Below are 16,480 nucleotides of genomic sequence, written 5' to 3'. Positions count from 1 at the left end.
CCTTGTTCTGGATAAGCGCCAGGGAGCACCCATCTTTTTATGAGTCTAAGACGTTAGCTTTCAAATCCTGTGATAAGAAGGGTGGGGGCTAAGAAGTAAGGGTTGGTTTTTACTGAATTTACTTCAAACCTAGTCCTGTAGGGTAGTCCTCAGGTAGAATATGAGTTCCTGAAACTGTCCACCTGATTTTCTTCTCCCCTACATCATGGTCAGTGTGTCAGAACAGGTACATTAGTATCAAATCCACAGAAGCCACCAGAAAAGAACTTCAGTATTTTCCCAAGCTGTGTTACTACTTTGTTGCATGATTCCTGGTAAAACAACCTAAACCACTTAGACCTCGTATTTGCCTTTAAATGTAGAGCTTATTCAAACCCAGGGAAACAAAGCTGAAATTCAGACTAAGCCAGCAAACAAGCACTAAATTACTGGGCAATGTAGTTTTTATCCTATGTTAATCGGCAGCTTTGACTCATAAATCATATGTAAAACAACAGTGGAGTCTCACGAGAGTTTGGGTGAAAATCAGGAGCTTCCAGGCATGTCCAGAGGATAAGCAATGGGAATGATGCTGTCATTCTTGATAGGGTTGCTGTTCCTGAGCACCCTGGGGCTTGTTACAAATCCAAATCAAGGATACTGCTTCTCCAGGATTTCTCCATTTTCCTGTGTTTGCATGCCAAGGATTTGCTTTCAGGGTAGCCAAATATGAAATGCATGTGAAGCCCAGAGAACGCTGCTCCAGTGTTGGCTCGGGATGCTGCCAGGGAAAGGGCCAGGCCCGCCCCAGAGCAGCTTGCCATAGGCGTTGTGCTCCAAGTCAGCCTTGTGAATCTTGAATGACAGGAACTGGGTGGGACTGGGTCATACTCTCTACCTCAAAACCTTCCTGTTTGCACAGTCACAGCAGCCCCAGCTCAGCAGAAGATAATTTTGCTGAAGAGCTAAGCCAAACTTTCAAACTGAGGGACCCTCAATAGAGCATGTGTCACTCATAGACTTCAAAGGGCTTTGCAATCAAGGTCAGTATCACTCTCCTTACTTCGTAGATGGGAAAACAGGTGAAACAAAGCTACAGAAAAGGGAAATGATTTCCTTGAGATCACGTGGCAGTTTGGATCAGGGAACTAGGGCATGAATCCCCTGTGCCCAGACCTGCTCTCCTAGGTACTGTGTGACTTAAACTGACAGTTATTCCAGGGGAGCTGGTTGTCTCCATCATTTCTGCTGACTCTCCTCCCCCTCACAGCAACTCCTAATACTAAGCAAGGGCTTATAGTGCCTAAGCGGAGGTAGAAAAGTACAACTTTGGAATACCATCTTGCATCAACTGTGTAGGAACTAAAATGTGAACTGTATGTTTGAATTATGTCGTGTGTTGTGTTGATAAGGTCTTTTAATTTTCTGGCTATTTCCATGTAAACCACCTCTACCAGGCAAGTTCCTAGTAGACTTCCTGGAGTCTCTGGCACTCTCCCTCTCCAAATAAATTGTTAATGGGAAAGTGAATACCTTTATTTCCCTGTTGTCCTCCATGATGCATAGCAGAATTTGTTGAAACAGTCACTTTCTTTTCCTCCATCATCTTGATATACTTGTCACTTCTGTTTAAATGGTAAATAGTGTGATAACAAAGCCAAACAAGCAAACAAAAGAAATCCCAAATCCCTGAAAAAGTTGTGTCCACAAGGCTGCTTTCATTAAATGATTCCTGCTTGTTTGGAGTTCCTACTAGACAACAAAGAAATGACCCCACAGGGTTGTTACAGCTGTTCTTTATTGCTGAGCCATACTGTAATGAATGTTGGTCTTCTCTCCACCAGATAGGAGTGACCTGAAGATGAAACCCTCTGCCACCTATGAGCTGTTAGTGGACGGTGTTGGGCCATGGGACTTCAGTGGCGGTTTTGTTCCTTGTGAGCTGCTACTTGTTGGAGAGGATGCCTATCCTGTGCTTGTGAGCTCTAAGAAGCAGGTTCTGATCGCCGTTTCACAGTATGGGAAGGGCCGGATGGTGGTTGTTTCCCATGAAGGAATCTTGAAGGACTCCAAGTTTTCCCAGTTCCTCAGAAATGCTGTGGAGTGGCTCAGGCCTTCCCCTGAGACCCTGGTTGGGGTCCATCCTCATTTGGATTCCCTCTCCCAGCTGCTGCTCAGGGCAGGCACCAAAGTGCAGGCTGGGGCAGAGCTCAGCCCCTCTCTGGGGGTGTACTGTATGGATGCCTATGACAGCACGCAGGCAAAAGACCTGGTTGGCTTTGTAAAGGGGGGTGGAGGGCTGCTCATTGGCGGCCAGGCCTGGCACTGGGCTAGTCGACATGGCAAGGAGAAGGTGCTGTTTGAATTCCCTGGGAACCAGGTGATCAGCGTGGCTGGTGTGTACTTCACAGGAAACGCTGTGGAGAAAGGCATCTTCAAAGTTGCCAAGAAAATTCCCAAGATCCCATTAATTGTCCCGTGAGTATCTGAATTGCTGTCTATTTAAACAACTGATCAGGTTGTACAGGTGAGGTGTTTATAGAAGATTCTTGAGGTGAGAGATGAGGTTGATGGCAAATGCTGGTTCTTTAACAGCCAGGATGGGATGCAACTGTTGTCTTCCAGTTTAAGGGAGACCTTCCCACTGTTTGCAATCGGAAAGAACGGTGTCTTTGACTGCTTCCAGGGCAGCTGGGCCAGGCCTGGGGAATTCATTCAAGGGGAAGGAAATGAGGGGAGCCGTCTTTTAGACCAGTCTGCCTGACCAAGTGTGCCTGAGTACAACACACAGCAACACGGGGACCGGAGGAGGAGCTCCTCTCCCTCTCCCCATACGTGTGTACGTTCAGGGCAACTTTCCCACAGTTCAGAACCAGGTTGGAGGTGGAGCACCAGGCCAGCCCTCTGGGCCAGGCTCTGGCTGGCAGCTGGTAAACCTGTTTAGCCTGTTACTTGCAGAAATTCACCTTCTGCAAGTGAAGCCCTGGGGCTGGCAAAGAGCTGAGGGGGCGGGCTGGGTGCCACCTCCCTTCTCAGCTTCTGACACAGGCTGTGGGCAGGAAATCTCCGTACACCCAGTTTGTTTGGGACTCCAGCCTGGCCCCTTTGGCCCTGGAGCAGCAGGTATAAAACTCAGGGCTGTTGTGACTTGTATTGCACAGCTGACCAGGCAGTGGAGTCCTGGGCATTGCTCTGCCATCTTCCTCCACCTACCCTTGCCAGCGGGTGTGCCAGGCTGTGCTTCCCACCACTTTCTGCTGAATTACACAAAGCACAGCGGGTTTGCCAAAGGAGCATGAGCGCTGCTGCGGTTCCTCTGTGTGCCAGCTTCATTTCACTGCAGTGGAAGCTGCAACAATTACAATAAAACTCCCTGCAAGTCTTTCCTTCACAGCCTTTTCCTTGTGGATTTCTAATAAATTTCTAAAATTTAACTCTGTTAAAATTTCTAAATTTTCTAAAATAAATTTCTAATATTTTCAAACAAATAATTGGATTTGATACTTTCTGGATGCTCAGTTTGTTTCCCAGTAAAGGTAGTAGAAAGCTCTGCTGTTGCATTCAGCAAAGGACTTAGGACACAGCTAACAAATGAAGTTACTGAATTAAAATTTACTGATTGATTCTTGTTCCTACCTGCAGTGCATGGGCATGTTCCCACCACCTCATGCACCAGTGCGTGGAAGAGGGAGAGGGGTGGAGAATTCAGCAGAGAAAAATTACATAGCAATTAGCAAGACTTTAAATGGTAACTAAGGGTGAATTACACCTTCTTTAGGGTGCTTTTGTGGTGGTTTTGATTGGATCCAGAGCCACAGAGAAATTTAGGTACCTAGTTTCCATGCAACACAACAGCTCTGTGCACCTGGGCCTTCCTGCTGGCCTTTGCTTAACCCACAGAGAATCAGACTGCAGTCTAAGGAAGGTGCTGTGCCATATGCCTGGGCACATACTCTGTGTGACAAAGGGCCTCAGTAAAGTAATAACCAAAGGAGAGCTGCAGATTTAATTCCTGTCCTATGGGCGTGCAGAAGGGCAGCATCATTTATTCTTATTGAGTTGGCTGCAATGGCCACATAACAACAGATTCTTTCCAGGTGTTGGGAGAAAACTGTTTGGCAGAACCAGTGTAAACAAAGCAAATGAGAGTAATTCAACATGTCTTTCTCCACAATGACATACAGGAGTTATATGGAAATAGCAGAGATAAGAGGGCCTTGCACAGTATAATCTCCTTAAATTGTGGAGATCAACTAGTGGTAATGTGAGGACTATGTGTTAGGACCCTGATTCAACTTCTAGTCACTCATTATTTGTCTAGCTGTGTGTCTGCCTGTCCATCTAGCCCATCTGGCCTAGCTATCCTTTCTTCAGTTCTCAACAGTGGCAGAGGCTGGGAGAAGACACAGAAATCTTTCGGGCTTGCCTAGCTGATAATGACTAGGGTGGGGTAAATGGAGAAAGTTTCTGTTACAGGAGATGTGCCAATTCCCACATCATTTGCAGTTTAAAAAATATGAAAAGTCTTCTGATTATTGAGTTTCTGCAATGTATTTAGATTTTTAAACTGTTCTTCAAAGCCAGAGGTCTAGAAACTTCCTTTTGACCTCTTCTTTCTCTCCTTTTTTTAAATGAGTGCTGAGATTCTTATAGATTTGCTTGGCTGCAAAAACTGAGGCTTTAAAAGGAGAAAAATGAGGTATTGATGGATTTTTTTTTAAATGAAAGAACTGGCAACATGATATACTAGGATGAGGGAGGAAGAAGAGGCAGGGATGGACGAGGTGGCCTTTCATGCATAGGATTCTGGGACAGGGGCTAACCTGGACCTCTCTTGGTTTTGCAGGCACCAGGCCAACCTCGGCCTTGATGCTGAGTTTCTCCTGTGTGGTGTGTCGGAGCTGGATTTGGTGACAGGGGGCATACCTTCCATCTTGCTGGTGCACGGTGTACTTTCCTTCCCACTCTGCCTGGACAGCTCACACCGCTGCCTCTTAGCTGCGGCACGCTATGGCCGAGGCCGTGTTGTGGTGGCAACCCACGAGAGCCAGCTGTTCTCCCCAAAGCTGGCCAGATTCCTGCTCAATGCTATCCGCTGGCTGGATGCTGGGAGAAAGGGGCTGGTGGGTGTGGATGCCAGCCTGAAGAAACTGTGTACCCTCCTCTCTCAGGAAGAGGTGAAGTCGCAGGTGTCACAGCTGACAGGCGACATCAGCGTGTACTGCTGCTCTTCTTACAGCGACAGAGAGGCAGAGAGGGTTCACGCTTTCGTGGCAGAGGGAGGTGGCCTGCTGGTTGGAGGCCAGGCCTGGTACTGGGCTTCCCAGAACTGTGGCAAAGCTGCTGTGGCAAAATATCCTGGCAACAAAATCCTCAACCGCTTTGGGCTGAGCATCCTGGGGCAGAGCGCCCAGGCAGCTAAGCACCCGGCCGTGGGCTCTGGGGAGCACTACCACTTCCGCACGGCGCTCGCTCTTTTCAACAGGCATGTAGACAAGCATGAGGAGCTCAAGGCCCCCTTGAAGGACTGGCTGCAAAGGCTAGCACAAGACTGTGCTGCCTTTCTGCACATCCCAGCCCACGACTGCCCTGCATATGCCTCGCTCCACCGCATCCTGACCAAAGTGCTTCAGAGAAGTGGGATCCCACATGTCAGCAGGCACTGCCCTGTCAAGAGCAACTCCAAAGAGGCAGTCCTTCTCTGTATGGCGACCGAGCTGTCCCTCACCATGACGGACAGTGCAGCCCTAGTGCAGAAATCTGCTGCTGGTGTCTGTGCCCTCCCCGTCACTGTGGAAATTGATGGTACAAACCCAGGTGAGGAGTGTTCTCCCTTCCTTCTGAGGCATCCTGTTGCTAGGATCGGTGGGGTGCCCATCCTCAGTGTGCATGTGTCTGTGTGTGTCTGAACATGGGCACAGATGTGCAATTTCACTGTGGGCTTGTGAGGAGGCTGACCTCTGTGTAGTGGCAGGCAGGCTCTTTTTGTGGCCAGCCCTGATTTCAGTGCTCTGAAACACCCCGTGAAAGTCCTGCTTCCTCACTGTTGGTGCACAGGCACTTGGGGGAGAAGAACCACCTAACAGAGGCACCTCAGGGTACTTGTACAGCACAATGGCTTTGACAGGAAAGCTTCCTTGAGAAACCCTGGGCTCTACACTGCAGGTTGTTGTTGCCATAGTTGTGCTGATACAGCCGTCTATGGGGCCATCCTACGAAGAGGTAGGAGTTATGAACAAAAGGTTTATTTTTTATCTGGATATTTTCAGCCTGAGATAATAGCACAGTCTCACAACTTGTTGTGTCAGCACAGTTGATGGAGTAAAGGTCTGGTTTTGGGGGTGAAAACAAGAGACTGGAAGCATGGTGGGAACTTCTTGGGCTGACACCACCACTGAAGCCAAGGTATTTGGTAATTACACCCTGAATGATTTGCCTAAGCTTAAGCCTTGTATCTATACAACCTTGCTGAGATTCCTGCTCACAGCTGATATGTTTAAACTCTAGGTTAAATTCCACTAGTAAGGTATTACCCCCTGGACAGATTAATATTGATTTTTTTGTATTGGAATATGATTGAGAGGAGTTGTTTCCAAACTGTTCTAATGAGATGAAGGAGATTGTTCTGGAGTGGTGATGTCTGAGTGCAGAGGATATGCGGAGAGAAACGTTGCGGAATAACTGCTCACTGGTTTTAACACTAATGAGTCAGGACAAAAGGGGAAAATTGTTAGGGTTGGCTGAACTGAACGCATTGGATCGAACACAGTATTTTGTTTGACCAGAAATATTCAGAATTTGTGTCATTTCACATAAAAGAAGTACTAGCAAACCCTGAATACCATTTCAAAACTGCCTTTGGTGCAAATTCAGCAAAACTGGATGAATTGGTGAAACACTGTGATATGCTCTAATTTGCATTTTTTCTTGGATTAGGTTTTGCTTGGCAAAACTGGTCCTGCTTTCTTGGAGGACAGGAAAGGTTGTAAGTTGGGTGCTTTATGACAGTTCAGCTCTTTTTAAGACTTTTGCTGTTTGTGTTGAAATATGCTTGAGTAAACTTTATGTCAGAACTAGAGAGTGGATTTTGCCTGATCAGTACAGTAGAGATGGATCAGTTTTGCACTGCGTATCACAAGTGTTTACAGAGATCTAGGCAGAGGAGACTTGCATTTCCATGGAAAGACTGTCTAGAAACATGCTGAATTGTAGTGGTGTGGGGGGGTACCCATCTTACAGTTATACCTAGCATAGGATAGTCCTTTTAGGCTTTCTCATAACTTCAGTCAACTAGAAATGGTAATTCATGTGGGCCCCAGCTTGTGCTTCCAGTCAGTAAGGAAAAATGCAATGTCACTGTCAGTCTGTTATTTAGGAAGTGTTTTATGACCATTACAACTTCAACTGTGTTTAATACCACCACAGTATGCACCTCTTATGAGGGCCTTAGGGTAAGAGGATCTGAGTGGAGGAGGTGTTGGGGTTTTGGTTTCTTTTTTTCTTCTTATTTTTAAAAGATACTAGTAAACACATTTAAGCTTGGCATTTCCAGAAGTTCAAATTTGAGTGGGCTTGCTTGCTAATGGTGTGATGATCTTGTTCATGCTGCTACCCTATTGCTTTAAAACTGTATTTCTGTCAGGTTGGGTAAAACGTGAGACAGTTCTGTGAGTGTAGAGCAAGGGAAAAGAAAAGGATGGAAGATTCTTCTATTGCAGCTTGAAATCTCCAGAATCCGTAACGTCAGGCTGAAGAAGTGCTTGACTGTTCTGTGTTCTCTTACCTTTTAGGTAAGGCAGCCTGGAGGAGTACGGGACTCTACCTTCCTGAAGGGCACACAGCAGTTATAACATTCCCTTGCCTGGTGGTCGGTGCTGGTCTGAAGGTAAGCTGTCTCTAGTCTGGCTTCTCTTTACAGCTATGTATTTGTCAGGTGAGCACTCAAAAATAGCAGAGAGAAGGGTTTTCTCCGTATTGGTTTTGCTGCCTTTTCAGTCCTTTCCTAGTGCTGCCACCCTGTGGCACTTTCAATGCATTGTCATCATTTTTCACCTTGTTTCCCACTCTCTTCCGTTGCATTCCTCTCATTTCTGTGTACTGGTGGGATAACTGAGTATGGCTGCTGCCTGAAGGCAGCTGTATTTGTTTTGTTATCGTGCAAAGAGAGCTGATCAAGGTGATTTTCAGGCCCAGGATAAGTATTTGGGCCCTTCTAAGCACCAAACTTAGTTCTGTCTCTCAAGCTCTCTCATAAGGTACTTTCACAGTGCTGTCACTATTGCTCATGTAGATGTATCCAGATCAGGTATAAACTAGTTACTTGGGATCCTGTTCTCTGCAAAGTACGAAGCAGATAAATGCTTACCTGCTTGGATATTTTTTGCAGTGAGCTCCCCACAGCTGAAATGCAAAGTTAACTCGGGTGTTTCTGTCAGATCCTGCAGTGACATGCTGTCTGTTTTACTGTATGAGGACCAAGAGGCACAATAAAAGAAACCAGCAGTGATCACATCTCTCCAACGCATATATGTTACAGGATGTGACTTTGATGCTGGTGAAGGGTGAAGGAATGATCAATGCAAGTACAGTGCAGTGAAAGAAGTCACTGCAGTACCCAGAACTGGTGGTGAAGGATGTAGTTGACCCAGTAATAATGGGAGTATAGCTGTAAGACTGAGACAGGGACAGCAGTGAACTTCACCAGCTTTTTTCACTTGTTTTGCTGCTTCTGGTCATCACAAGCTGAAAGCTTGAACTAGGCTGGAGTCAGAAGGCTGCTTATGCGTGCGTGCCCTGCAGGGGCAGTGCTGCAGCAGACGGCTCAGGGTGTTGCAGTTGGTCTGCCAGGTCACACTTGGAGCCCTTTGACCAGCTGTTCCTACCCTTCTGTTTGCCAGGTGCAGATTGGGTGTCACACGGATGACCTCTCTCACGCCACAGAGCTGAAACGGGCCCCAGTGGTAATACGCACCTGTGATATTGCCTGCCAGAAACAGTCTCTTTCCTGCCTCTGGGGTGGCCTCATTTACATTGTAGTACCAGCAAGGAGTGTCCTGGGGAAGGTGCCCATCACCGTAGAAGGGGCAGTCAGAGCTCCTTTCTTCAAGCTTGGTAGGTTTGTTTACCTTGGTGCCTTTCTCCTTAGTGCTGCTCACAGATGCTGCTATCCCTGTAACTGAAAGGAAAGATGGTCCCACGCTTAGGAACGTCTTAGAAATGCCTGGGTTTAGGAATACCCAGATTTAGTTTTCTTGCTTTGTCGTCCTCTAGGATTCTGGGTAAGTCACTTAGTCACTCTGTGCCTGCTACGTGGCAGGAGGTAGGTGAAGGGAGCTGTCACAAAAAGGGCAGGGTTTGTCCAAACCAACATTTCTTGGAGGCTGGAGTTGTCATTTCCGATGGAAACCATTGTGTTGGAAGGAGACAGGCTGCCTGCTGCCGCAACAAAGCTTGCCTTGCGCTCTGCCTCCTTTATTGTGCCCCCATATGGCCATCTCCAGTCCCTACAGTAAATCTCTGCTGAATGTCCCGTGTTTCTGTCAGTTTCTCTTCCTGTATGCGATTTCGTCTTGCTCTTCTGTCAAACTAAACAAAACCAGGGTTGTTATATGAAACAGCAAATCTCTGCTGGAGAAGAAGAAATGCGATCATCAAGAGACGTTGGAGAAACCTGATGCTTCTTGTTCTCAGATGGAAAATAGGGATCTGTTCCTGCTATGCTACTACTCTGGTATATGCCAGTCCTCTTCTGTCTGTCTCCCATCCATAAAAGATGGGAGATTACCAAGATGAGGAGACTTCCGAAGCACAGGATGAGGATTAACTGGTTAACAGCCACCACCCCCACTCACACAAGTGTTTTCGAAGAGAATTTCACAACTGTGGTCTCTTTCTCCAGCTTGACCTCTGGGAGCGTGCTCAAAAGTCAGAGCTGTGCTTAACTGATTTTCTGTGTTGTCGACGTAGGGGAGACCTGTGAAAGCCAGTGGAAGGCCTGTATCCGGCACTACCCTGCTCCCTGGGCAGAACTGGCTGTTGAGAATCTCATCCTGACAGTGCCATCTGACAGCATCCGCCACATGGAGAACCCACAGCCACTGCTGACCCTGTGGAATGAGATCATGGCGGCAATAAGCAAATTGGCAGCCATACCAACAAAATTCCCAAGGCCAGAGAGGATTGTAACAGATGTCCAGATCTCATTTGGTAGGTACATTGCCATATGGCCTTCTCAAGGGCTGAGACAAGTGGCATCTAGCAGCAATGTCTGTTCCTTCAAAGTTATTTTGCTAAAACCAGACTGAGAACATATGTAAGGTGTTAAATGACTGTGACCCTTGCATAATTGTGAGCAACTCCGTCACGATGGAAACATGGTAGGGCAGGGCTTAAAAAAATGTATTGACCCTTTCAGATGCCTCCTTGCTCTCAAAACTGGTGTTGTCTCACTCAGCTGTTCTGCTGCCTGGGTGTGTTAAGAGGCAGAGCTGCTGACTGCAGTGGCTTTGACTCAGATGCAGTTACTCATTCTCCCTCCTGAATGCACTGCAGAGTCAGTACAGCTGGGAGACAGCAACCTGATTTCTATTTTTTCCCTGCCTCAGCCACAGGACTATTCTCACGCATTCAGTGACAATTGTTAAACGTGTGTGTGTCTACCTGCTGGAGATGGGGTCCACAAAGGTTAGCCTGGGTAGGCAAAGCTTAGCCTGAAAAGATGTGTGCCTGAGATGATGGCAATGGAGAAGTACAACCAGTATTACTGTCAAAGCCCATGGGTTTGTAGTTTTGCAGCTGATGCTCTCCCATCCCAGCTTTTCCAGTTGTGAACTGAGTGCATTTGATCTAGAGTCAAATTATATGGTAAATGTGGAACTTTGCAATACAAGTTTTGTTCAGTTGTTTTTCAAACTAGACTGGTTAAATTTATCATCCCACAATGAGACAAGGGCTTGGCATGAACCCTGATGTCCTAACCCTTTGCTAAGCCACATGGAAAGAATTTGTTGCACATCTTGGGAGTGTTAAGTTTTGCTATCCTGAGCAAATGCCAGTTAAAAAGATCATAGCCTGCAGACATAAAATTCCCTTCTGTTTTGGGTGGACTAAATGGTTTCACTCACATTTCTGGACCTGAACTTTTTGGGTGCCAGTGGCTGCTAAATGCATGCATCCCTCTTATTAAGAAAGAGGGAGCTCAAGATCTTAAATAGTTTCTGCAGGAAGGGAGTTGCCATTCATGTTCTCCAACTTGGGTAGTCTACAAGCTTAGTGTTCAGTCAAAGCCAGCTGTGTAGGCTCCCTATGTAGTGAGCGTAAAGGGCTGCTTATCCCCTGCTACAATAGGTGTTTGAGTTTGAGGAGGACTCTTGTATGAAGCTTTGGGAATCTTCAAGAAGGACAAATTAGGGATGAAGACACCAAGGACACATAAGTAAAATCCCTTGCAGCGCAAGATTCTTGCCTAGCGTGATGCTGGGAAGTTGTTTATGGAATAGCTATCCTGTGAGGTTAAGAACAGGCTTAAGCATGACAAGCTTTGCAGCCCTTAAGTAATGACAGACTGTGACTTCCATGTGTCTTATCACACTGCTGACTACTGGAGTGCAGACCTGCAGTATCCACGCTCTGCATAGGAAGACTCAAGCTTTGCCAGGGTGCTGAATCACATTATTGCATGGTTGGGTTGGCATCAACTGTGCTCAGTTTGTGAGAGTTCAGGTGTATTCTGGGCAATGGTCAGGCTTTTTCCCTCCTCCTAAAATCTCAACCTCAGTCCAACTGTGAGTGTATGCTTATGTATAAAAAGGGAAAGCAGGCGAAACTGTGCTTGTCTGATAGTTCAGTACCTCCTTTACACTGCTTATTTGACTATTTGTTAGGGTGAAACTTGTAGTATTTCCTTGTCTCACGAAGGGAAATATTTGTCATTCATGGTAATACAGTGTGGTTTGTGAGATGGAGGAAAGGCACTAGAGAAATGAAAAAAAAAAGTCATTTATGTCTAAGAGGCATTGGAGTGAGCACTTATGATGTGTGTTGGTACCTGTCTTTCCTGCAGGCTGGATGCATGCTGGCTACCCCATCATGGGCCACCTAGATTCGGTGAAGGAGATGTTAGACACGAAGCACATGCAAACTACTGGTCTTTGGGGTCCTGTCCATGAGCTGGGACACAATCAACAGCAGCAAGCATGGGAGTTTCCCCCTCATACCACAGAGGCCACCTGCAACCTCTGGTCTGTCTATGTTCATGAGAAAGTGCTGGGGATTCCCAGGCATCAGGCCCATCAGGCGCTTAGGTCACAGTGCCGGGAGGAAAGGATAAGAGAGTATCTGAGGAAAGGCGCTCAACTAAAGGACTGGGAGGTGTGGACTGCTCTGGAGACATACCTGCAGGTAACTGGGAAAAGCGGGTGTATTCTTAGTGCAGTCAGTGAAGCCTGTGTCAGAAGGATGTCTGCAGCCTGGTGACTGTAGCTGTCATGCCTTGTAAGTGTTTGCTTACAGTCTGGGTTCATCTTGGGTCCAGAAAGCACCTGAGAGGTATACAGACAGAGTGTCTAATGCTGATGTATCCTGAAAACCTTCCTTTGCCTGACTTGGGCTTAGCCACTCAGGGAGACAGCTTAGTGCAATACACTAATCTTTCTCCCTAGGGGAGAAACAGGAACTGCTTCTTGTTATACAGCATGGGAAAAGGATGATCAAACTTGGGCACAGCTCTTTAATCTGCTGCAGATTTCCTGTGGGACATTGGGCTAGTTGGCAGAAAAAAACTTGGCATTGTAAAGTGTCTAGATGAGCCAGGCTCCTAGCAGTATCCTGGTGAGTTACATGACTAGGCTCCTCTTTACAAAACATAGCAAAGAGTGGGGTATTTGTATTAGCCGATGCACTGAGTGGAGCCAGGGTAGTCCATCAAGTGTCAAGAGGACGGGTTCATCTTATCCTCCTGCATATGTAACTGGATCCCTCACTGTGGTCGAGACTCTAAATCTTTAACCCTGTCCTAGATTAAAGTGCATTCTCTTGGGACGCATGTGAGAGAGATTTTTCCCTTCCCCCTTTTCCTTAATCCTTGTAGCAACTAGTAGTCTAATGGAGAGAGCACTCAACCTGATTTTAACTGGGGACTGTAAGGTGAACGTCCATTATGATGGCTTAAGCTACTGAGTTTTGTGAGGTGAGTATCCCTCAGCCCCCTTGTCTGGAGCTCTCACATCTTATATGAACAAGAAAATATTTATTGGAGGAGTATTGATCCTGATTTTTCCACATCCCAGAGAAGTGCCTGAATCTTCAAGCTGAAGAGTCAACCTCTGTTTTCTCTGGTGCAATGAGTATCAAAATACTTATACAGAGTGGAACAATTTCAAAAGGGGAAATTTTCCTACACTACCTTACCAGTTTGGCCACTCCCCCACTGCCTCATCCACACTCTTATAGGCTGGGATCTCCCATCTCCTGTCTGGCTACTGACAGGACTGCTGGGATAAATGTGACATGAAAGAACAATTACAATTCTGATTATATACTGTCCCTATTACAGCCATAATGTTTTGGGTTTTTTTCCTATGGAACGGTCTCCATGTTCCTTTGAGCCCCAGATTTAGCTGCCATTTAGATGCTTTTCACATTCCTTCAATCCAGGAAGTCTTCAGCCTTTCAGGCCTGTTTAGGTTCTTACACTGCGTGGCAGCACGGTGTTCTCTGGTCTTGCCATTGCCTGATGGAGCATACCATCTCTCAGAGTTCAGCTTGGATACCCATTTACCTCTCCAGAGTGGTCACTAAAGCCTGTAACGCAGGTCTTGCAAAAAAGAGTATAAAACAATTAGAAAATCAGTTAATTGGCACGAAAGATTTACAGATTTAAATGGAACAACAAAACTCATGTCTGTACTGTTCTGTATCCACCTCCTCACTGCTTGCTTTGGAGTAAAGTCAGAGACCTCCAAGGTTCTGTCTAGACTAGGAAAAAGAAGCACTTGCAGCATGCTTCAGGGTGCTGGTTCCCCCAGTTGTCCAGGATGTGCCACAGTTCACCCCCACAAGTACCTGTGTGTTCTTTCCATAGAAAACTGGCAGTGGGGGAGGGAACAGACAGTTTTCACTGTGGACATGTTGTGACAAGGAGTTGGGAGGTGTCTGGGATGGATACTTGAACTCAGGGTCCAGGAGGTGCTCCTGCATTCTGCAGTTCAGACATAACCTAACACGGTGTGGAGCCTCCTCCAGTATAAGTTGGCTTACTGGTTTTGACCTGGCACAAAACCAGACCCCTTCGTCTCCCACCTTCCAGTCAGCCTCCTCATGGCTTTCCAACCTTCTCACAAAAAGATACTGCCTAGTCCTTAGCTAGTCTCACACCAAGAGTTTTCATATCAATAGGGGATTATCAGAGGTAGATGACCTGCCTGTTTGTTCTGCCTAATGTAGCAGTGCTGTCTCCTGCTTAGCTGTTCCAGCATCTTGGAGGATTTGTGGAATGCAATTTAACGTCAATCTGTTTAGTATCAGAAAGTGAGATGTAGGTCATGGCTTGGTAAGGAACTATGGACATTGAGTAGACATTCTGCATCCTGTCATGCTGTTGTTCCAAGTCAGCTCTTCATATTAACCTCATCTTGAGCAACAATGTAGGTTTCCCCTCCCTCTTTACTTTAAACTCTTTACTCATGCAACAGCAGTTTTTCTATCTGAAAGCCTTTTTTTCTTATTCCTAGCCAAAGCATGCCCTGCTCACAATCTCTCCTTCCTGTTTTCTGATTACTCCTTGATCTCCTGTGCTCCTTCTTCCCAAGTTCTTTGTCAGTGTCCTCTGATGCTTTTTCACTGCACAAGAAGCTTTCTTCTGCCCAAATCAGCAGCTTGTATAGTTGGTTGCTGACATTTCTGGCTGCTCCCAATGCATCTTTCACCTCTGTTTGTTTTGGCAGGCCGTATATTGGGAAGGTGTATTTTTCCATACTCTAGTGCTGTAAGTTATGCTTTGAAGCCTGAAAGCTGGATGCCTTCATCTAACTTTACATTCATTCTAAAAGACACTGCAGAAACCTATGGAATTTTCTACTGCTTGTAATATAGGAATAATGTCAGTGAAATGAGAAGTTCATTGTTTTTACACTGTATTCTTCTCCATCAGTTGCAGGAAGGGTTTGGTTGGGACCCTTTCATCCACCTCTTCTCTGACTACCAGAAAATGTCCACCATCCCAAAAGACAACCCTTCTAAGATGAACTTGTGGGCACAGAAGTTTTCTCAACAGGTGAATAAGAACCTGGCTCCTTTTTTTACAGCCTGGGGATGGCCTATCAAGAAAGAGCTGTCTGTGGAACTGTCCTCTTTACCCATCTGGGAACAGGACCCAATGAGATCCTATAGACCATGAAGGAAAAATACCTAAACCTGGATTCTCAGACCAGCTATGGCCCATCTTTTTCTCCTTGTGTGCTGCATGATAGCTCACTGGGCGCTTAGCTTTATGCTGAATTCTTTACCTTCCTGCTGTCAATGGAGGTCAACCTGAACAGAAATTCAGTAGAAACTTGCGTGCAGCTCAGCAACGATCTAAGCCATCTTCTGAAGGGTTAAATAATGAATGAGCTTTGTTCTGGGTTTTACACCTCAGGAGGAATGTAATTCTGAGTAGATTTAGTTCCTGCAGAACCTTTCTCTGATGAAATGGAAGTTTTCAGGGTGGAGCTACCACTGGAGCAGTCTGAAGGACAATACTGATAGAATATGGATCTGTAAAGCAAATAGTAGCCTCCACAATGTTGTATTCTTCAGTTATAATCTCAGTGACATAAGATTTTCACTATGGTTTTGATTACCCTAAAATCCCTAATCTTTAATCGCTCTAAGTATGCAGAACTTCCACAGCTACTATCATGAAAGTGACCTTATAATGCTTATATACGGCTTATATAATACACAGCTGATACTGAAATGCTGTAGATTTCTTCCTACGTTGTATGACTGTGTGACCCAACGTCCAGCTTTATATGAATAAGTCAATTATAAGTTGTAGCTGTCACTCTTACCGTAGCCTGACAGCAAGATACATGCCATGCAAGATGGGAGAGTGGAAACAAAGAGATGACTTGACTGGTGGTGTTGGGTTGACGGTTGGACTCGATGATCTTAGAGGTCTTTTCCAACCTCAATGATTCTATGATTCTATGATTCTATGACTGTAGTCAGTAGTGGTTTAACTTGTGGACTCATCAAAGGTTAAAAAAATAGGCACTGACATTACAGCATGAGGGAGCAGAGAGGAGGAAGACAGCAGTTCATGAAGACACAAGACCAGCCTTTTCCAAGGAGCAACAGAAGTTAATCTTTCTCCCACCTCATTCATAATTGCTTGGCTAGCACACCACACTGGTGACTACACAGGGCTGGCAAGCATGTTACTGCTTAGCCTAATAGCATACCAGTCCCAACCCATTCCTTGTGTATGAGCAATAAATAAAACAATTGTTGTGGACTTGCA

At 46.0% G+C, this 16,480-nt stretch overlaps 1 protein-coding gene across 5 annotated transcripts in view; it reads left to right on the top strand.

The window, feature by feature from the left end:
• Positions 1–16,480, top strand: part of TCAF2 (TRPM8 channel associated factor 2) — a 25,792-nt gene extending 9,312 nt beyond the window's left edge. For 2 of the 5 annotated variants that reach the window (XM_076345954.1, XM_076345974.1), the window contains exons 2-8: positions 1,824–2,457; positions 4,826–5,796; positions 7,770–7,864; positions 8,877–9,090; positions 9,946–10,185; positions 12,041–12,378; positions 15,128–16,480. In XM_076345954.1, the coding sequence (XP_076202069.1) occupies positions 1,841–2,457; positions 4,826–5,796; positions 7,770–7,864; positions 8,877–9,090; positions 9,946–10,185; positions 12,041–12,378; positions 15,128–15,373 (2,721 nt within the window). In that variant the 5' untranslated portion in view covers positions 1,824–1,840 and the 3' untranslated portion in view covers positions 15,374–16,480. Of the gene's footprint in view, positions 1–993; positions 1,023–1,801; positions 2,458–4,825; positions 5,797–7,769; positions 7,865–8,876; positions 9,091–9,945; positions 10,186–12,040; positions 12,379–15,127 lie in introns of those variants that run through there. The other 3 variants (XM_076345964.1, XM_076345984.1, XM_076345945.1) reach the window with 3 other exon arrangements.

This window comes from Aptenodytes patagonicus, chromosome 1 (assembly GCF_965638725.1).
Source record: "Aptenodytes patagonicus chromosome 1, bAptPat1.pri.cur, whole genome shotgun sequence".
NCBI lineage: Eukaryota > Metazoa > Chordata > Aves > Sphenisciformes > Spheniscidae > Aptenodytes > Aptenodytes patagonicus.
This window is presented reverse-complemented; position numbering and strand designations above follow the sequence as displayed.